The 22,435-nt window shown below is 44.6% G+C and overlaps 1 protein-coding gene across 1 annotated transcript in view; it reads right to left on the minus strand.

Moving 5' to 3' along the window:
* Deptor (DEP domain containing MTOR interacting protein) overlaps positions 1-22,435 on the minus strand; it is a 147,350-nt gene that overhangs the window by 72,014 nt on the left and 52,901 nt on the right. The window contains exon 3 of the mRNA XM_051159673.1: positions 20,075-20,198. Coding sequence (XP_051015630.1) covers positions 20,075-20,198 — 124 coding nt within the window. The remainder of the gene's footprint in view (positions 1-20,074; positions 20,199-22,435) is intronic.

Consider the following 22,435-nt stretch of genomic DNA (forward strand, 5'->3'; position numbering starts at 1 on the left):
TAACGCAAATAGATTTTTAGTAAAGCTGTTTATATGTTGGCCCATAATCATGGCACAAAGCCACAGTCCATGACACGATGATGCATGGCTGAGCCTTGCCTACTGCCGACACTCAGCAGGGTCAGTCAGCTCATGTTTCTGAGCTCATTTCCACCTTTCCTGGTGTATATTTGAGTCAGATTTCCCAGATTCACGTTAACCCAGAGGAAAAGCTGTACAATAGAAGGAACTGCCCCATTCAGGTGCCCAAACAGGAACAGAAATAGGCTGATAGCAATCTTGTCGCACACTGAAAAAAAAAAAAAAATTCAAAGGGGTCAGTCAAGCCTTGTGTAATGTGGAAGTATATGGGAATTGTGTGCAGGGCCAAAAGTTGGGGCAAGCAAGACACAGTGGTGCATGTCTTTAGTTCCAGCAGAAGCAGAGACAGGTGAATCAGGAATTCAAGCCTGTTTCCTGCTACATAAGGAGTCTGAGGCCAAGCCAGGGGTAGGGGTGCTCACCTTTAATCCCAGTGCTTGGGAGGCAGAAGCAGGTAGATCTTTAGGAGTTTGAGGCCAGCCTGATCTACATGTCACTATGTTCCAGGACAGTCAGAGCCACCTAATAAGACCCTGTCTAGGAAATCGAAAGAAAGAAAGAAAGAAAGAAAGAAAAAGAAAGAGTTTGATGCTAGCCTAATTACATTAGATTCTGTCTCAACAAAGAAACAAGCAAATAGTAAAGTCAAAATTACCATGAGGCTATGGGCCCAAAAGGTATGAGGAACTTAGGAAGGAAGCTTTAAAAGAAATATACAGGGCCAGCCTGGGATACATAGCATGACCTATCCAATGCTGGGACAGGAACATCATGGGTGAGGCTAGCCAGGGCTAGATAGCAAATTCCAAAACAGCTTGGGCTATAAAGTAAGACCTGGCCTCAAGATGGGAAAGTATTTAATAAAATAAAGTCATTGGTTAACATGGTTAACATACATCACAGCGGTGACTGAAAATTAAAAATCTACTAACTATAATGTTAATAGAGTCATCTCTGAGGACAGGCTAGGAATGAGTTCTTTTTATCCTGACATGATTCTCTATAACTCTGGTTCTCCCCCAAAGCACTTATCCGACACTTCTGTTTTTGTTTTTCGAGACAGGGTTTCTCTGTGTAGCCTTGGCTCTCCTGGACTCGCTTTATAGACCAGGCTGGCCTTGAACTCACAGCGATCCACCTGCCTCTGCCTCCCGAGTGCTGGGATTAAAAGCGTGCGCTACCATGCCCAGCATTATCCAACACTTTTAACCAAGGCAACGAATAATTCAAACTACAATTAGGTTTGTGGTTCACCAGATGCTTGACTACCAGAAAAAAAAAAAATGCTTATATTACTATCCTGTATAAGCTAGTTTCCTAGGCATAACTTATATGTGTGCGTTTTCCACAGTTTGGAATGCATGATTCTTACTAACTTGTGTGATTAGGAATATAACTGGGGATAAGTGCTTAGGTAGGCATTGAAAGTTTTCAGTACTCTGCTATTATCAATATCTCTGTATAGAGATATACTGCTCATGGTTAGGTTGTGAACTGGCGACAGAACACTATTTCATTAATACTTATGAGCCTAAGCACTGCCTACTGGGAAAGGGGAAGGAATGGGGGCAGATAGCACTGGACACTGACAAAACATCTCAGCTCCGTGCACCACACAAGACAAAGCATATTTACTCTCACCTTCCTATCTCACTCCCCCTGTTCTTTCCAGCTTTCTTCCCTCCATCCTTTTCTCAAAAAAAAAAAAAAAAATCACAACTATTCCTTACAAGTAAGGCTCCTAAAGCCAAGCATGGCAACTCACATTTGTAATCTTGACGTTCAAGAATGAAGTGGAACTACTTTCATGCGTTTGAGACCAGCTGAGGGTATATGGTGAGTTCCAGGCTGGACAACCAGGACTACTTAGTGAAGCTCGGTCTCAAGAAAACAAAACAAAACAAAAAGAAGCCAGAAGGATGGCTGGCCCCATGATGCAGGATATTTACTGTACAAAGGAAACTGCACTTGGGGGTAAGGGGGGCTGAGATCTAGGCCCAGGGGCTCATGCCCAGTGCTTTGTGGAGAGGGAGGGTGCACTGACCAGAAGGAAAGGGCAGAGGAGTGGAGGGAGGCGGGCTCAGATGAAGGGACTGAGTGAGTGGATTGTGGAATCTTGTTCTCTACCACCAGCTAAGTCCTCAAGTCTCTATCAAAGTATCCAAACTAAGAAATAGCCTACATGGCTTTCACTCTGTCTCTCTAAACACAACATTAGAACACCAAATACCTTGAAAAAAATTGACCTTCAAATAATGGTTCTTCTCCTACATTTATTGGGTGGGCCTCTACCTCCTCCTCTACACACATAGATATATGTAGGGTCCCACTTTGTTACCTAGGTTGTCTTGGACTTTACCATGTATCCTGGGCTATTCTCGAAAGCACAGCCATGCTCCTGTCTTAGACTCCCAAGAATGTAGGGTACAGTGTGAACCATTACACAGAGATCAGGTTTTTTGGGGGTTTTTTTGGGGAGGTGGGGCACAGGGTTTCTCTGTGTAGCCCTGGCTGTCCTCAAACTCAGAGATCTGGCTGCCTCTGCCTCCCCAAGTGCTGGAATTAAAGCACCAGGCTTGAAACAACTTGTTTCTGCTAATTTTTGTGTAGTAAGCAAGTATTGAACCTAGGCTCTCTCACTTGTTAGGCGAATGCTCTCTGAGCTATGGTCTCAACCCTCCTCCCCTTTCTCAGAAGCAGAGTTCTGGGGACTTGCACTGATTGCGTTTTCTCTACACCACCGTCTCAGTCTTTTATTTTACATAGGATCTCACTACATAGTCAGGTTGGCTTTAAAATTGCATGCAGAACTTGGACCAAAGACCAGCACTTTCAGGCCAGGTATAATACAATATTTTTATGCTTCCAACCAACAAACTAGAAACTCCTTAAGACGGAATTACACAGTGTCTAAAATGTTTTTGTTTCTCAGAAAACTAAATTTAGAGGAGGTAAATGTTAGATGTCTAATATTCTCTCGCCAAGGGAAAGCTAAGCAAACACCGCCAGCAACAGTCAAGGGGTGTTACTTCTCTCTGAATGCCCTTTCCTCTTTGCTTGCTACTTTGAATTAGGTGGAAGCAAACAAGACACTGATATTCTGAAAGCCAAGTGGTAATTTTCACATTCCCGGGGGTTTTCCATGTTCTCTGAAGAGTCATTTTCAGAACTTATACGACTTTGAGAGAGAAGCCAAGTATGGATTCGAAGCCACGGCCATCCTAAAAGACTTCATTCAGCTACAATAGCTTAACCAAACACTGCACTAGAGGGACGGAGACCAGTCATGGCCGCTGTCAGCATGCCCTCAGCTCAAGCCTAAGCAAGCCTCAAAGGCTTTCCCACCAACTGGCTTTATAATGGGTTCATTGGAAAAACAAAGTTATTGTGTGTTGTGCATACTTTCATAATCTTCAGACAGGAGAACTAGTAGAAGCAGTATAGAAATAATATGCCTTCTCACTGAGAAACTGTCTCTCACATGGAGATTAATAAAGGAAATTATTTCTTTCTCTTCACAGCACTTGTCCAGATGAGGGCAACACCTAAGGTACGGCTGCCTCAAGTAGAAGATTTTTACTAATTTGGTTATACCTTAGGCTTAGGCAGTCCGCATAAGCTGTCATCCTTAAATTCCCTTTAAGTTCCAGCCCCAGGGTACATTTTGAACAATCTAAAAAGAGACACCAGATTCCAAGTCTGGGCACGTGGGCAGATAGGCAACCTATACAGTAGAAAAAGGACCAGAGTTATTTCTTCAGCACACCGGTGTTGTTTTCGAATAGTTGTTTTGCAGGGTCACCTTGCCAGAATTATGATTTTCCTAATAAGAGCACAGACGGCTTAATAGGCCAGACCAGGATAGAATGATGGCGTGACCCTGGGCTGCACCCTGGAACTGCCCCTTAGGGGTATGCTTACTGATACAGGAGCAGGCCCAATGGCTGGTTCCAAGTCTGGCTTGTCTCCCTGTGCTACAGGAATGGAGTCCAATGTGAGGTCAATCTTGGTGAGCTGACGTCAGCAGAAACTTTCTCAGCACAGCCCTCAACTCCAACTATGGTACAGAATTCTCTTCCTCACAGTTTCCAACGTATCTGGTTAGTAGACTTCTTACCTTCCAGTCATACTAGAGACCTCATCCTTTTAGCTAAATTCTACTTCGTATAACTCTGTAGCCTTGGCTGCCCTGGACTCGCTTTGTAGACCAGACTGGCTTTGAACTCACAACGATCCCCCTGCCTCTGCCTCCCGAGTGCTAGCATTACAGGCATGTACCAGTACGCCTGGCTGGTCCCTGGTCTTTTAACAGCAGGTCTTCCTGAGGTTGTAGCTAATGATAACATCCTTGTCTATTGTGTGTGAGGTCCTCAGTTCAATCTACAGAACCACAGAAAAAACCAGGTTCCATAATGTACAATTCGAAATTATTAGTGCTCCTTTAAAATAGCTTTTCTGTTTCTGGGTTAGTTTTTGAGGTAGGGTTTCGTTCTTTAGCTCGGGCTAGACTAGAACTCACTATGTAGCCAAGGGTAGCTTTAAACTCAAGGTAACAGTCCTGTTTCAGACTCCTGAGACATACAGGTTTGAGGATCAAGAGTTCAAGGCCAGTGTTGGCTATATAAGAAGTCTGAGGACAGCCAGGGCTACACAAAATCGTGTCTTAATTTTTGAAAAAAGAACAAAAAGAGTTTCCCTGGGAGCTACAGGGACATCTCAAAGGAAGAAGGACCAAGAACAAACAGGCCAGGTCAGGGAAGGGCAGGGTGTGCAGGGATGGGAGCTAAGGACAGGCAAGGCAATCTGTAGCAATTAGAGAGACTGAATGTGGCTGGTGGTCTGAATTAAAATGGCCCCCCCAAAAGTCCATAGGAGCTGGCACTATTAGGAGACACAGCCTTGTTAAAATAGGCGTGGCTTGGCCTGAGGAAGTGTGTCATTAGGCGGTAGGCTTTGATGGCTCAGATGCTCAAGCCACACTTCTTCCTGCTGCTCATGGATCAAGATGCAGAACTCTCAGCTCCTTCTCCAGCACCATGTCTGCCTGGATGCTGCCATGATTCCCCACTATGGCAATAATGAAATAAACTGTAAGCCAGCTCCAGGAACATGTTTTCCTTTGTAAGAGTTGCCATGGCCATGCATCTCCTCAGAGCAATAAAATCCTAAATAAAGACACTAAAGCATTCTATAGGTGAGGGAGAGCCACAGAAAAACTGTGAACCTGGTTGCGAGAGATGGCAACACAGAGCTGCTTTTGCGCAATGTGATCAGTCACGTTTTCACTTTCCACTATAGTGGTCTCCCATCCACTCAGCAAATGCACGGACACTTCCCCACACTCTGGCAGATGCTACTCCTCGGCAACACAGAGAATAAGGCCAGGACCCTAGTTTGGACCACGAGGAGGAAAGAAAATAAATGAACTTCGAGTAATAGCTAGAATCCACTCTCAAACAGGACTTGAGTTGGTCCACCAGCTAGAAGCCAGTGGTTATCTGGAGGTTATCAGGAGGTTATCTGCACCCAAAGACCAATTGCTATTGGTAGGCTAGTGACAAGGGACAAAAGGACCTCAGAAACTGGGCCATGCAGCGAACCGGAGCATGGAAACTGTGTCGCTGCCACAGAGTGAGCTGTGAAAGTGGAGGGTGATGTCTCATGGTTACTTCCGGTTGTATGGGTCAGGAAGGAAGCAGGGTGAATAAAGGCAGCATCCCTTGGGTTCACACTAAGGGAAGGTGATCTAGTTACATTCCTTTCTGGGCTATTATTATCACACAGGGCTCTAGTGAGGCAGTGGTTCTGGGAAGTGGTCTTGGGTTTGATCTGATGGCCAATCTGTGTCTGTCTAGGGTGGGAGCTTCATTTGTTTTATGTTTGTAGTGTGTCAGGTACCACAGGTTGGCCTTGAGTCAGAAGATTCACCTGCTTCTGCCTTGTGAGCGATAGGACTGCAGGTGGATGACACTTTGCTGCATTTTTGTGTGGCAAGGAATCGAACCCAGGACTTCATGTATGTGAGGCAAACACTCTACTGACTGAACCATATCTCTAGTCCTTTTTTGGCTTCTGGAGACAGTCTTAGGGGGTCCAGGCTTGCCTTGAACTCACTCCGTAGCCCTAAGATGGCCCTAACTTCCCGATCCTCCTGCCTCCACCTCTCTAGCGTGGTGATTACAGGCAAGCTCTACCTGTAATTACCTCTGACCTTGAGTTTCAGTGTAATGAAGACAATGACAGCTCAACAAAGTCCTTGTGAATTAGAATCCATCTATTTAAAACACTTACCATAGTGCTTGGCTCACAGCAGCAAAGGACAAACGTTACACACAAACACTGCCACCTCCCACCCACCAGCTGACCCCTGCAGAGGCTGGACAATTGTCCAAACTGTCCAGAAAAACTAAAGCCAAGAATGTGCTATGGTGGGAAGGCTGGGGACAGTGATGGTTGAGCCAGAAAAACCAAAGTACTTAAAGTTCTTTAAAAACAATACAGTCTAGGGTTTTTTTTTTTGTTGTTTTGTTTTGTTTATTTATTTATTTTTGTTTGTTTTGTTTTGTTTTGTTTTGTACATTAAGCTGTGAATTCACAGTGAATGGCCTCCTGTAGCTCAGGCTCTGTCCTGTTAAATCATTACAGAGTATGTTTCTCTGGGTGGAGCAGGCGGTTGAACCCAGGTGTAGAGCAATGTTAATTCGGAAGATAGCTGCTCTGGCAAGAGATCACATTCAAAGCCCTTCTAGGTCTATGTGATCTGGCTGAAATACAGACATGCCTTTAATCCAGGAGACAGAGGCAAGCAGATCTGACTGAGTTCAAGACCAGTGTGGTATAGAGCCAATATCAGGTAAAGAAAAGCTTAGGTCCAGGCATAGTGAGTGGTACATGCCTTTAATCCCAAAAAAAGTGGAAGTAAAGTTACTTTGTAGAAGGAAGCACCCATGTTTGAAAGTGACAAATCAGAGATTTGGGAGACTAGGATAAGCCTGACTCTCACAAGCGAGGGGGAAAGGAACTGCTTAAGAGAGTAAGTAACACAGAGAAGAGCAGGAGGCAGTTTTACAGGAAGAGCTTTACAGAGAGAGATTGAATGAAAATACAAGCTGGACACAGGTGAAAATAGAATGAGCTAGAGGATGAGAAAGAGCCACAAGATTAGAAAAAATTTTCTGGAGTTAATTTGAGGCCAAGCAGATCAATTCAGAGGCTGAGAGAGAAGCCAGACTGAAAAGTCAGCTGGGAGAGGATTTTTGAGCCAGAACAGCTGAGTCGAACCTGCCAGCTCTTAGCCCAGAAAGAACAAGAAAGGGTGAGCTTATTAAGTGGTAAGTTTCAGAAGCTGAAAACGTTCTAGGCTGAGGCTAGATTGTACGCAGGCTCAACACTTCCAGGGCTAGGCTAGTTTAGCAGACAGAGGTAACAGTCGAAACAGGTGAATAAAAGTTCCTTTTACACCCAGGCACCTTCCTCTTTGATGGTTTTCTTTGTTCTGATCGTTTTGTTTTGTTTTGTTCTCCTTCTCAGGAAGTTGGCTCTGCTCTTAGAGTGCTTAACAGGCTCAGTCTGTATATTTCTTCTCTTGGCCAGAATCTTGCCCTTAATTTGGTTGTTACAATGATACCCAGGGCGTGATGAGTGACATTGTACTATCCCTGTTCTGCCAAGGTAACACTTAAGGGGCATTCCTTTTTTGAAAGTGCACATTCCCTTAATGTTTACAGCATCATAATTATTGTAGATTCGCAAGTATATGGCCAGAGGAATAACTCCGTGTTTCCTAAAAGGCCTCGTTCAGTGCTTCTCAGCCTTCCCGATGTGCAGCCCTTTCGTTTGCTTCTAGTGCAATAACTCCCACCTATAAAATTATTTTCATTGCTACTTTATAGCTGTATTTTGATACTGTTATGAATTGTAACGTAAATATCTGTGCTTTCCGATCGTCTTAGGTGGCCCCTGTGAATGGGTCCTTAGACCACCAAAGGGGTTATGACCCTCAGGTTGAGAACCGATGGCCTAGAGACTGTCATTGTCATTTGGGCGAGTTACTGGAAAATAGCTGCCATGGCCCAAAGGCTAAATTACTTTTTTTTTTTTTTTTTTAAAGCTTCATATTCTAGAAAATGCCAAAGCTAATTTGTTTGGGCTGTTTTGTTCGTTTTTTAAATGTTCCGTCAGTGAGGTGTCCACTGGCTAGATCTGAACAGGGGGTCTAGGTTTACTGTGTGTATTGTCTTTGGTTGGAGTAACGAGCAGGGACTACCTCTGACATGAACTCTGTCTGGTGCCCCCAGTTTGATCACTTCCCCTTGGCGGGGAGGCCCAGTGGCACACAGAGGAAAGGGAAGCAGGCTATCTGGATGACACCTGATAGGCTGTGGTCATAGGATGGGGGAAGAGGTCCCCTTCTGTCAGAGGTTTAGGGGAGGTGAATAGGGTGAAAGAGGTGGGGAACAGGAAGATACAAGTGAGGGGATAACAACTGGGATAAAATCTGAATAAATTATAATAAAAAATAAGGAAAATAAAATAAAATGTTCGGTCAGTGACTCCGCTGGGCAATAATGTGCTCAGTTTCACACTAAAGGATATATGTACTTTATAAATATTACCAGCCAAGTTCACAAATTTAACTTCAGTAAATTTAAAAATAATAGTTGGGACTTTTTCTGTTTGTTTGTTTTTTGTTTTTCAAGACAGGGTTTCTCTGTGTAAACTTGGCTGTCCTAGACTCACTTTGTAGACCAAGCTGGCCTCGAACTCACAGCAATCCACCTGCCTCTGTGTCCCAAATGCTGGAATTAAAGGAGTGCTCTACCACGCCCGGCTATAGTAGACCTTTTTTCCCTTACAAGTACGAAAGAATTGAACTGCTTTCTATCAGTGTGCTCCCTTTTCCAGTTGGTAGAAATGCCTTTATTTCCGCTCCCAAGATCTGTGTGAAGGGACTGTAATTAAGCACGGATGTTTTCATTGAGCAAACAAAGCCCAAGAAACAATGCAACTACATTCTCTTGCAATTGTCCCCATGTTTCACACAAAGCCATCAGCCAAGGGAGGCACCACACGACAGGCCAAGGATGGAAGAGTCTCAGCCATGTGAGTCACTGGTACCATTCCTCACACGTCCACTTCTACCCAGCTTCAACTTGTGCCCTGCAGTCCCTCCTAGTCTGTGAGGGATCTGTCCCCCTCTGACAGCAAATGCTGATTAGACTCCCCCTGCCCCACCTCTCTACTCCAACAAGAGTGGGTTTTGTCTAGAAAGAACTTTGTAAACACTTTCTAGATGCAATCCATGATACTCAGTGAGAGCTAGATTTAAAAAAAAAGGGGGAGGGGTTTCAAAGCACCCTGGAAATGGTCTTGATCCTCCACAGGTTAACGGCAAGCAAATCTAATTTTTAAAAACTACCATTGACATTATCGTTATCGTTATTATTATTATTATTAGTTTAGTATGGTGCAAAGCCGAGGTTTGAAAATCTTTTAAAGATTGATTTACTTATTATTATATACACAGAGTTTTTGACTGCATGTATGTCTGCATGCCAGAAGAGGGCACCAGATTCCCCTTATAGATGGTCGTGAGCCACCATGTGGTTGCTGGGAATTGAACTCAGGACCTTTGGAAGAGCAGACAGTGCTCTTAACCTCTAAACCATTTCTCCAGCCCAAAAGCTGAGGTTTATTAAGAAAACAGGAGTATATACCTAAGAAGTGGGTACAAGCTTCTCATGCTCAAAATTCTTTCCTAATTCCAGTGATGAAAAAGGAATAAACTTACACTATAAGCAACTTTTGGGCAAGCTAGCCTTTCTGTTGTTAATTTTCTTCAGTATCAGTGGTGTGGGAGGTACACATGCAAAGGTAGTCACATGGAGGCCAAAAGGCAACTTGGTGGCGTGCGTTCTCTTCTTCCACCTTTCTGTGAGTCCTAGGAAGCAAGCTCTGGTCCTGAGGCCCACAGAGCAAGTAGCTTCACTTTCTTAGTCACATAGCTGGGCCCCAGCGTCAGTCTTCAACAGAAAGACTTCGAATATGAAAGACTTCGAATATTTCAGTCTGCCCATCTCCAATTCACTTTCCCTACCTGTGAGTTGATGGCGAACATACCTTCCTCCTAGAGTTGTTAGAAGATTCACATGAAGCATGTGAGAAATAATTAGGAACGCACCAAAAGTATCAACAGGGCCGAAGAGGGGTTCACTGGGGCGAGAGGCCACAGCTTTTGAATATTGATAAGCAGAACCAACAACTAATAAGTCTGAACAGAGCGGCCTCTAAGGAGCAAAAGTGTTTCTATTCCATGTGAACAGCACCCAGCTTAGGAAAGAGAGAAGGGGACTGCCCTGTTTCCTAAATAAAAATGACCGCATGTTCATTTGTTTATTCATTTTCAACAGACCACTTGGGGAGGGTATTCGCACTGGACAGTGAGCCTTCAAGACCAGAGATCTTGGAGTTTCTAGTCATGCTGGAGAGACTGGAACACAAGACATATTACAGTTGCCTTGGAGAGCCAGCTGCAGCATGGGACCGAGGGTGATATAGGAGAGATGAAGGGAGCCAAGAACTTCAGTGTAGCCCATTAAATCCATACCTGAGCAAGAAAGGCTGGTACCATGTGCCAATTGACTAGTCACTGTCCCATTGCCAGTTTCAACCATCTTTACTATTCAACATATACAATCAATAAAAACCACAAATGGCATTAGAGGCAAAAAGACCACCAACAGGGCTAGAGGGACAGCTCAGAGGTTAAGGGCACTGACTGTTCCTCCATAGGTCCTGAGTTCAATTCCCAGCAACCACATGGTGGCTCACAACCATATATAATGTGATCTGATGCCCTCTGCTGGCCAGCAGGTGTATGTACAGGCAGAGCACTACATACATAATAAATAAATAAAATCTTTTAAGAAAAGACCATCAACTTTATTATTTATGGGAAATAGTTCAGCTCTTCTGAACTGGGAGGAATTAAGAACTCTTTTCTTGGTCATGATCATTAACACCACCAGCCCTGATGGTTAAAGGAGAGGGTTTATCTAGTGCCAAAGGACAGACGTGAAGAGAAAGCGGCCACAACTGTCGCCTTCAACAGTGGTAAGGGAAGCCCAGGAATTCATGACAGTGCTTCTCAGCGATGCAGCCAGACTAAAAAGCAGACCACGAAGCCTGTTGGAAGCAATTCACATGGGTGATGTTCTGGGACCTTGGAAACAGGGTGGGTGAGAGTCCCAGCTTAGGTAATGATACTGGGCTACACTTAATATACCTGGAAAAACACCTTCTGTGGTAAAATACAGCATCGTACAGTAGATGAGACTCCATTGGACTGGTCCTCACAACAAAGCTGAGTGAGGGGCAGGTGCCTTCTTCTCATAACACGTACAGAAAACAGACTCAAAAGGAGTCCTGCCAGAGAGTGACAGGAAAGGAACTCGGGCACATCCTGCTTTGATTTCCGAAATGTTGAGTTATCCCTAGACTCTACAAAATTGAAAATAAGCACAGAAGTGACTAGGAGGAGGAGCATTCAGCAGAAGTCAGCAGTGCCTAACTACTCACTGGACCTGGTTTCTTGGTCAAATGGCAACTTGTTTACCTTTCAGTCAAGTCGTTTCTATGTAACCAACCAGAGCTAGATCGCTGTAGACAACAGCCTAGGCCTGATGAGTTCTGACAAGCACAGATGGCTGTTGCCTGATTTGCATATTAACAAAGCTCTAATTTAATCGAATAACACACCAGGGGGAAGGTGGCATCGCTCCTGAAGAAGGGAAGTATGATTTCCAAAACCGTTTGGCACATACCAAGTGACACTTTTCTCAGGCTCATTTAAAAGTCTATTAAAGGGCCTGGGGGAGGTGATTCATTGGGTAAAAAGGGCTTGCTGTGCAAGCCTGGGGACTTGGGTTTGGATACTCAGAACTCAGGTAGAGCCAGAGCCAGCAGCATGCATATGCGATGCCTTAAGCTTCTAAGGCAAGACAGGAGGCAGACCCGGAGCCCTTAAGCTAGCCAGCTAGTGTGACATATGCAGTTGCCAACAAGAGACCTTATCTCAACCAAGGTGGAAAGCCAGGACTGACATCAGAGGCCACTGTCCTTCCTCGACAAGAGCAACAGGACATATGCTCACCCCTGCGCGCACGCACATGCATGGGCATGTGCACACAAGTCTATAGGGATGTGGCTTGACTGGTAGAAAGCACAGCTAGCAGGCACAAAGCTCTATGTTGGGTGTATAGCACCACATGGAACCAGGTATGGTGGGACATACCTGTAGTCCTAGCACTCAGTGGCAGGAGAAGCTGAAGTCAGCGGTCATTCCCAGTCACACACAAAGTTCAAAGCCAGCCTAGATCACCTGGGATTCTGTCTCAAAACTAAAAATAAGAAACAAAGGCAGAGACTCTTGACTCTGCACTGCAGTGGGGACGACAGGCACAGGCTGAGAACTTCTCCCCAGTTTTGACCAGAACAGTGAACAAATTCATTTTTCTATTTTAAATACACAACTTTCTCTTAATGCGGCAAAGCATTTGAACCCAGATCCAGGATTTACAGGCAGGGGATCATGAACAAGATCCCTTAAATTTTTGTTCCAATGTTTTTAAACACCCGGTGAAACGAGAGGATAGTCTCTTTTTTTCAGTGTTTTTAAAAAACATATTTTTATTGATCATCTGGAAATCTCACATAATGCACCCTGATCACATTCACTTCCCCACCCCTGTGACCTCCCTGCAAAGAAAAGAAAAAGGAAAAAACAAATACCAAGTCCTATTTGTGTTGCTCATATACTCTCAAGCACGGTCAAAGTTCTGGTGGGCAGCCCCTTAGGGGAAACTGAGTCCTTCCCCATTTGCACCCTGCCAGAAGCCATCAGCTGTGAAGAGCTATACCTCAGCATCCTTCTCACAATGTTTAAGAGTTCTTGTCAATGGCTTCCTGGGTAGACTATTTTTTTTTTTTTTTTTTTTTTAGGGGTGGCGATTGGGAAGAGAGGTTGACACAGAAGCCTTAATGTTTTTCATTCTCTTCTGTGAGTCTGAAGTCATTGACAACACTGAAAGAGAAGCATCCTATCCCTTTCTAGGTGGTGGCAGCAGCAACAGGAGCAGCAGCAGCAGCAGCAGCAGCACAGATCATCGATTTCCACATGGTTTCTGGCAACGGCATGGCCATGGCCATCAACATGGAATCAGGTGGTAGCACAAACCACAGACACCTCCATGGCCTGAGCACAGCCCTTTTAAAACTCTGCAGTTTTAAAATGTTTTCCTTGGAATGGTGATAAATGCCAAGGATGCCAGCATTTAGAAGGTAGAAGCAGGAACAGAGGGGAAGGTTAGCCTTGGTTATGTAATGAGTGCCAGGACAGCCTAGGCTACAGGGCCCCCCATCTTCCAAACACAACAAGAAACAAAGCAACACACACACACACACACCCCAAATTCTTTCCTCAAGTTATATATAACCCATTACAGATTTCACATTTATAACATTTATATTATACAAAAATTGAGCAATGAAATTGCATCACAAACCTGAGGTATTTGTGATGAACACACATACACACAAATACAGAAAAATAAGAGTGTTGGGGGGTGGACATAACGGCTTCCCACCATTCGGGAAGCCTCTGTTGAGGAGTGTCAGTTTGAGGCCAGTTATGCAGCATACCAAGTAGCAAGGCAGCCTGGGCTCAGACCCATCTCAAGATAAACAAGCAAACACCCAACGTTTGAGCGATAATTACTGCTCCTTAACAGTCAGCACAATATTCAGTTAGTTTCTGCATTGTAGTCATTAGGAGATAACCCTCCACCAACCTCTCACATTTCCTCAAGGCCTGTGAGCTGAAACAGCTTCTGGTCAGACTGGCTTCAAAAGGATGTTTACAGAGCGAACAGACCTGGAAGACACTGCCCTTTTCTCCAACAGAAAGGCACATTTGTTTTCTGCTAGTTTGAAAAAAAAAAACAGAGTAAGTCACTCTGGGATGGACAGCACGGTAGCCTGAAGGCCATCAGGAAAGCTTCAGGTCCCCCAGTCTCAGTTTTCTTCTGGACACAATCCACGGTGAGCACATGCAACTGTCACCAGGCACTGTGCAGGAACTGTATCACACACATGATGGTGCTTTGCCCACGGTCACTGCTTAGACTCATAAGGAAACTGTCATGTCCTGGCCTGGGGTTTCTTATCTTCTGCGTGCACCTAGGGATGGTTGTGACAAACTTGCTGGCAGGCAAGTCTGGTGACATCTCAGTCAGGTACTAACAGTTCTTAACATGAGTAACTGTGCATCAACATTAGCCTGGTCACATCAACACGGGTAAAAGATAACTGTTAACCCAGTAATTCTGCAATCCATGCATACCTCAAATACATGAAGGCAAGAAATATTTATTGTAAGATTCTTCATAGAAGCCGGGCATGGTGTTGTATGCCTTTAATCCCAGCACTGGGGAGGCAGAGGAAGATGGATCTGTGAACTGGAGGCCATCTGGTTTAAATAGTGAATTCCCGGACAGACATAGAGAGACCCTGTCTCAGAAAAATAAATATTTTAAGATTTTTTATAAATTAAAAAAAATTTTAAGTGTCTGCACTGCACATATGCCACGGCATATACCTATTACCCTAATGCTAAGGGGATGTGAGTTTAAAGCCAACCTGGGCTATACGACAAAACCCTGTCTCAAAACATGAAAACCAAACAGACTCTGTAAAACCAGTAATCAGGCAGCAAAATTAAACTGGAAATTTCCATAACATAATGGAGCTGTTCAGCTACTGTTTGCCAAGTAGTTGAAAATACTGCAAGCTAAAATTTGAATCAAGTTGCAGAACTGGAGATACCAGTTTGGGTTCCTGCCTGAAATCCCAACACTTGGGAGACAGAGGCAGGAGTATGGCTGCAAGTTTGAGGCCATTCAGGTCTACATAGTAAGTTCCAGGACAGTTAGGGTTACACAGACCCGTCTCAAAACAAACAGCCTAACTAAGTAACCAACCAAGTGACCAACCAACTAACCTCAATTTGAAAATGTTTACCAAGTGAAAACAGAAGATGAGCTTAAAGGTGAGCTGGGTAGATGACGCAATCAGGAAACTGTTTTCCAGGGAAGCACCATGTGGAAAACCCTAGTACTGGGAAGGTAGAGACAGGAGGATCCTGGGGGCTTGTTGGGTAAGAAGTCTAGCCAACCTATGAGCTCCAGACTCAGTAAGAGACAGTCCCCAAGAGAAGTAGACAATGACAGCGATGCCTGAGGTGGACATTTGGCCTCTATATGCAATTATATACACACAAGCTCATCCCTCTAGCCCCATGCAAAAGCTTAAAGGTACCCCCCTCCTGCCAAGATGTTTATTTTATTTTTAGGTGTGTGTGTGTGTGTGTGTGTGTGTGTGTGTGTGTGTGTGTGTGTGTGTGTAGTGAGTGATGTGAGCATACAGGTGCCAGGGGAGACCCAAAGGTGGCATCTTCTCCCCTGGAACTGAAGGTTCAGGCAGCTTTGAGCCACCTGATGGGGGTGCTGAGGACCAAACTTGGGTCCTCTGCAAGAGCAGCAAGTGCTTCTAACTGCTGAGCCATTTCTCCAGCCCAAAAGTGCTTAAGAAATATCTCTAGCTCCCTATCTGAGAGTCTGTATCAACCGGTTAAGCCTCTCTAGATCTCATGCCCCTAGTTTTGTAGTGAGATTAATCATGCCTGCTGGGTACATCACTAAAAACTGTAAGGAAAGCCAAACAAACGAAGTATAAGATGCTTTGTGAGCACCCCAGTCCAGACAAGGTGAACAGGCTGCCTATTGTTGCTTGTCATTAAGTAGCTCTCCCGTGCCAGAAGCTCAGGCGCTCACAGCAACACAGCACCCACGGGAAGTCCTTTGTTCAGTTGATGATATTTACTGTGCCAGGCACTGGGAAAGAACAAAAGAACCACCATGGGGCACATGGCGGAGAAGACGAAGCACACAGAAGAACCCTGTTACACTGGAGATGGGTTTTTCTTCTTGATTCCCTTCAGTCAGACAGAAGAGAAAACGAAGGACAAAAAAGCAGTGGGACCCCGCAGATCTAAGGGCATTCATCCTTCATTACTTCTTCAATCGGGTCTAAGCCCCGAAGCGAGATAAATAGGCTGGTGGCTAAAACAGATAAATTCTTACCACTGAGAAAATCAAGGTCCTTTGGATAAAACAACAACAAAAGAACCCAACTAGACAAATAGACTAAATAGACTATGCACCAGACAGAGCAGGTTCAACTCTGTATTAAACCGGGGAAATTAGTATTGAGGGAAAAAAAAAAATACCACCCCTAAGTTTGAAGATGAAATCAAGGTTAATACAAAGCGTACTCTTCAACAACTGGGTTAAGCAAGATGAAAATGTTAAATTTCTCCCTTTCCTGTCCTTTCCTCTCTCCAAATCCTCCCATACACTGCTTCCTGCTCTCCTTAGAATCCGTGGCCTCGTCTTTCATTAACTGTTACTGTTTGCATATGTGTATCTTATATACATATATATTTCTAACTATAACCTGCTCAGTTCACATAACGTGCTCTGTGTGGATGTTTTCAGGGCTGATCAAACAACCAATTGGTGTGCTTTTCCCCTAGGGAGCACCCCCTGTCCCACTCCCAGGTTCCCCCAGTGGATTACACATCATTGTGTAGGATGGAGGCCTCATAAGCTTTTCCCAGTCCCCTTGGGCATGGTCATTGGTATCATTCTTGTTCAGTTCGCATTTGAGCAGCCACATTGGTGAGACTTTTGGGTGTAGCCTCTGACATTACTAGGAGACCCAGTCCCACAGCAAACTCCCTGATCCTCTGGTTCTTAAAATCTTTTTGCCCCCCTCTTCCACAATGTCCTCTGAGCCACTGGTGCAGAGTATTTTGGAGATGTATCCCACAGGGACTGCATTTCACAGCTCTGCTGTGATTGGTTTTGATGATTTATTTGGTTGTGGTTTTCTGTAGTGGTACCCATCTGTTGAAAAAAACAACAACAACAACAACAACAAAATTTCCTCAATGAGGAATAAGGACTGCACTTATCTGTAGGTATAAGGACAGGTGTTTATAGATTGTTGTTAGGGATTATGCTGGCTTAGTAAATTCGTGGTTGCACATTGCTCACCCATCACCATGATGTCACTAGCACTGAGTAGTTATCTACGTTTCTATCACCAGGAATGGTTTCCCTCTTGTGAGTACAATTAGAGAGTTGTTGGTTACTGCTAAGGTATGCATGCCACTACTACACCCTTAGGTTAAGGTGCCGCGCTGGTTGTTGATGTGGCTCATAAGCATCATAGTTGGGTAGGACTGTTGGCTGCCTCTCTCCTTTGGAAGCCTGCATGGTGCCTTTTGGTACCATGAAAGCTAGTCCACAGGAAGGAGGCATTCAGGCCAGATCCGTATCAGGTCTTACTTACAGAATATTGGGGATACAGGCTCTGAAGTAGAATCTCACGCTTATGTCTGCTCATACTGACAGTAGGTCTACTTTCAGTAAAATTTTACAGAAAATTCTCTACCTCAACAACTTACAAAAATCATCTGCCGCATTTTACAGTAAGCTGTATTCTGTAGTAAATGTTTATTTGATTTACTTAATCTCTATAAAGAGAAGTGAAAATGGGTTGGGACTTATTGCTAGTTGAGTGACAACCATTCCAGGGTTTGGGTTTATTGATTCAAATAGCAGCTGTGATTTAATAGGTGACCTCAGACAACAGACTTTCCCTGCCTGCCACAAAACAGGGACAATAACAACATCTCAATCAGTCACACTGTAGTAATTCAATAACTTCTATTAGTCAGATTCTCTGATGTTTTGTAATCAATAAACATCTACTATTATTATCTTAAATGGAGACCAATGAAAAGAATACATATCTTGCAAGAACTTCATGTGTAAATGTTAAAAATACTCCAAAGAAGTGTTCTGAAGAAAATACTGTAGGAAAACAAAAAACAAAAACCTCTTTAATGCTGAAAATATAAAGTACAGAATAGATAACCAACTATTCTTTTTTGTTTGTTTGTTTGTTTGTTTGTTTGTTTGAGACAGGGTCTCTCTGTGTTAGCCTTGGCTGTCCTGGGTTCGCTTTGTAGACCAGGCTGGCCTCGAACTCATAGTGATCTGCCTGCATCTGCCTCCCAAGTCCTGGAATTAAAGGCATGTGCCACCACTGCCCTGCCCAACTATTCTTTTTTAATACTATAAAACTATCTTAAACTTATAAAATAACAAAAGTGCTGAAATTCATAGAAAGATCATCCATAAAACAAAGAAAGTGCATACAATGGAAGATCCATTTCGAATGTCCCAAAAAAATGTTTGAAACATCCAGCAACCAAAAGCAGAGGCCAAGGTTTGTGAGACCGCAGCTGGGTCACTTGAGGTCAAGTCCATATTAAATTTCTTTTTCCTAGTGCTAATTTCACAAGCAATTTGGAGAAATAAATTTACTTGGAATTTGAGACTCTGAGTATTAATGACTAGAAAGTAAATGGCAGGCACAGAGAACCCTGGGATATTGAGCAACTCACAAAACCCAAAAGCAAACAAAAAAACCGAAAGCCACAGTCTCTCTTCTCTCCTCCGCCTCCCTGCCTTTCCTCATGGGTCTTAAACATGCTAGGCAAGTGTGCACATCTGAGATGCATCCCTGGTCCCTATTCCTAATTCTCAGCAAATATTCACCATATAATTGGCAAGGCACAGCTGGGCTAGGGTGGAAGGCATACAAAGAAGGCGGGGGTGGAGGTCAATGATAGAGGACACTTAAAGCACGCGCAGGCCCCACAGCTAAAACTGTGCCTTAGCTCTTAATCCTCCTGACCCTTTGTCTGACTTCCTCACTCTGTAACCCCTGCATCCAACTGCTGTGGAGCAGGTGACACTTGTGTATCTATTATGTGACAAGTAGGAATTTTCAGAATTAAGGGATGGCATTGCTTCTGAGCTCCTTTCTCAAGATGTTGCCCTGGATAAAAATGCAGATGGTTGGAAAAGCTAGAGGCCAGAGAAAAGCAGGCTGGCCCTGAGATATACCTCTGGGAAGACTCTAGACTTGATTACTGAGAACTCCTGGGCTATCCACGGTGTGGGGCAGCTTCTGGAAAGCTGGAAGATGGTCCTCGCAGATCCTGCTGCATGAAGTGTTCTCAGCACTCATCGCCTGACTTGACCCTAACCTTGGCCCAGTGCGCTGCACAGACAAGTCTGACTCTTTATATTCTGCAAATAAGGAAAGGGCCCCGGGCATCACTTGGTGGCAAACAGCACCCTTCTGTTTTCACTTTAGGAGTGTTGTCCAATTGTCTTAAGTATAGGAGATATGATTTTGATAAAGAATTAAGTGTTTTACAGGAGCTGGAGAGATGGCTCAGGGGTTAAGAGCACTGGCTGTTCTTCCAGAGATCCTGAATTCAATTCCCAGCTCACAACCATCTATGATGTGCTCTGATGCTCTCCTCTGGCATGCAGGTGTACATGCAGATAGAGTGCTCATACACACACACACATACATCTTAAAAAAAAAAAAAAAAGGATTGTACGAAACCAACTTTAATTTCTGGCAAAGAGAAAAGCAACCACGTGACAGAATTTTCTCCCATTAGGAGGAACAGTTATGTAACCTGCCCACATGGAAGAGCCACAGTGGCATTGACATGGTGAGAGCTAGGCTGACAGGCTGCTGAGCTCAGCTGATAGAGCAGATGCTGGTATAAAGCCCTGGGTTCCACCCTCGGCGCCATGTAAAACAAGGAATAGTGACGCGCGGCTGTGATCCCAGCAGCTGGAAGCAGGAGGGTCAGAAATTTAAGGTCCTCCCATGATGACTACACAGCCCTGGGATACAGCACAGGATGCTTTCTCAAAATAAGCAAGCAGAGTAATGAGAGATGGAGCGAGCCCGCTTCCTTATCCCAAGATGGCATTGGACCTACTTTTCATATAGCCTCTGTCCTCTCAGGAAGGCCTTCACCTCGTTGTCCAGTGGGAAGGTTCCATCATCCTTTCTAAAGCGGTAGAAGAGTTTGACATCCTTGAATTCCTTGTGTTCGTCACACACTGAAACACAACACACAGAGAGGAAAATGAAGATCTCACAAGAGACAGAAGATTAAAATCCATCTCACTAGTGAACTCTTTTTCTTTTTTTTCCTCTCTTTTCTTTTCTCTTTTTGAGATAAGAGTCTTACTTGCTATGTAGCCTTGGCTGTCCTAGAACTGGCTCTGTAGACCAGGCTGGCCTCGAACTCACAGAGATCTGCCTACCTCTGCCTCCCGAGTGCGAGGATTAAAGGTGTGCGCCACCACCATGCCCAGCACTGCTGAGCTCTTAACCACACACATATCTACTGTAGGGGACCATGCTTATCGGTATGACCCTTTTGTCAAAAAAACCAAAAGTGACAGAAAGAGAAACGTCAGCATATAACTAAAACGATGCTAGGGATCTGTAGAGGTTAGGAAAAAGTGTAGGGGGAGTCTGATGGTGGACCCCATCTTTGGAAAGGAACCCAGCCTTGGAAAATGGAAGCTTCCCAGAAGAATTACTCATAAGTAGAAACAGTGAGTAGAAGTTGAAATGAAAATAAGAGGAACTGTATCTTTGCTTAAAAGAACACTAGTGTGCGAGAGTCTAGGCCAGGCTGAGACTTCGAGGACACACTCAAAAGTTAGGGTTTCTATAGCTGTGATAAAACACAATAACCAAAAGCAACGTTGGGGGTGGGGGGAAGGGTTTATTATATCTTACACTTCCAGGTAGCAGTTCCTCATCAAGGGGAGTCAGGGCAGGCACTCAAGCAAAGCAGAACTGACGCAGAAATCACAGAGGAAGTGCTTACAGGGTTGCCCCTCATGGGTGGCTCACCTACCTTCTGATACTATTCCAGACCATCGGCCAGGGGTGGCACGACTGCCCATGGCGAGCTGGGCCTGCCCATATCAACTATCAAATTTTGAAAAGGGGAACCACAGGCTTGCCAACAGGGCAATCTGGAAGCACTCTCTTGAGGTTTTCCTCTTGTTAGGGGACTCTGGCTTGTGTGAAGCCAAAATAAAACTAGCCCCGCCCCCACAGGTTCACAGTGGCCACTGAACCACTGAGTGTAATGGTTCGAATGATAAGGGGGCCCATAGGCTCTTATATGTGCATGCTTAGTCCCCAGTTGCTGAACTGGAGGAAAGGTTGGGAGGTGTGGCACTGGGGCTGGGCATTTAGGTTTCAGAAGCCCACCTTTCAGAAGTCTGTCCCAGCTGGGCAAGATGGCACGCGCCTGTCCATTCCAGTACCTGGGGGAGGCAGAGGTAGGTGGATCTCTGTGAGTTCGAGGCCCGCCAGGTGTACAAGAAGAGCCCAGGACAGCCAAGGCTACACAGAGAAACCCTTTTTTTTTGTGGGGGGGGGGGGGCGGCGTCTTTCTGTCTGTCTTCTGCCTGCTGATCATGACAGAAAGCTCTTAGCTACTGCTCTAGCAGCAGGTCTCTCCACTTCTGGCCATTATGGTCACAGACAAGCCCTCCACGATTGTAAGCAAGCCCCATTTAAACATTCCCTTTATAAAAGTTGCCTCGGTCATGGGGTCTCTTCACAGCAAGGGAATAGTAACAAAGACAGAGAGTAGTAGCCAGGCCTTGTAAACAACCTAAATGTCCCTTAACTGAATAGAGAAGGCTACAGTGGCCTACACATGGCGCACTGTACCACACATAACAGCATGCATAGACAGCATCCTATGCATATACCACAGCAAAATGAACAGCCAGGAGTATGGATTTTGAGATCAGGGGAAAGATCTTAAGGGATGCAGCAAATAGAGAGGATCATGAATACATGTGCTAGGTAGATAGAGCAACCAACTCCGAAAGGGATGAGAGTCAGCTAAGGATGGAGTGGAAGCAGGTATGAACAGTGTTGGGGGGGGGGGCATGCATGATAACAAAACACAATGACACACATTTGTGAGATATCATGTGGAAAGCGCTTTGCCTGCTAACATAAATATCTGTGAGTTTGAGGCCAGCCTGGTCTACAAAGTCAGTCTAGGACAGCCAAGGCTCTGTTACACAAAAGATAAAAGAAAATTAATTTTAGAGAAATAGACTTTCAACATTGCTGAATTTAACGCACAGCATGCTGGTCAAGTTGCAAAGAGTAACTGTACATCCATATGAAGGCTTAAGAATGACACTCTGGGGCTGGAGAGATGGCTCAGTGGTTAAGAGCACTGTCTGCTCTTCCAGAGGTCCTGAGTTCAATTCCCAGCAACCATATGGTGGCTCACAACCATCTATAACGA

This window comes from Acomys russatus, chromosome 17 (assembly GCF_903995435.1).
Source record: "Acomys russatus chromosome 17, mAcoRus1.1, whole genome shotgun sequence".
In the NCBI taxonomy this organism is placed as follows: domain Eukaryota; kingdom Metazoa; phylum Chordata; class Mammalia; order Rodentia; family Muridae; genus Acomys; species Acomys russatus.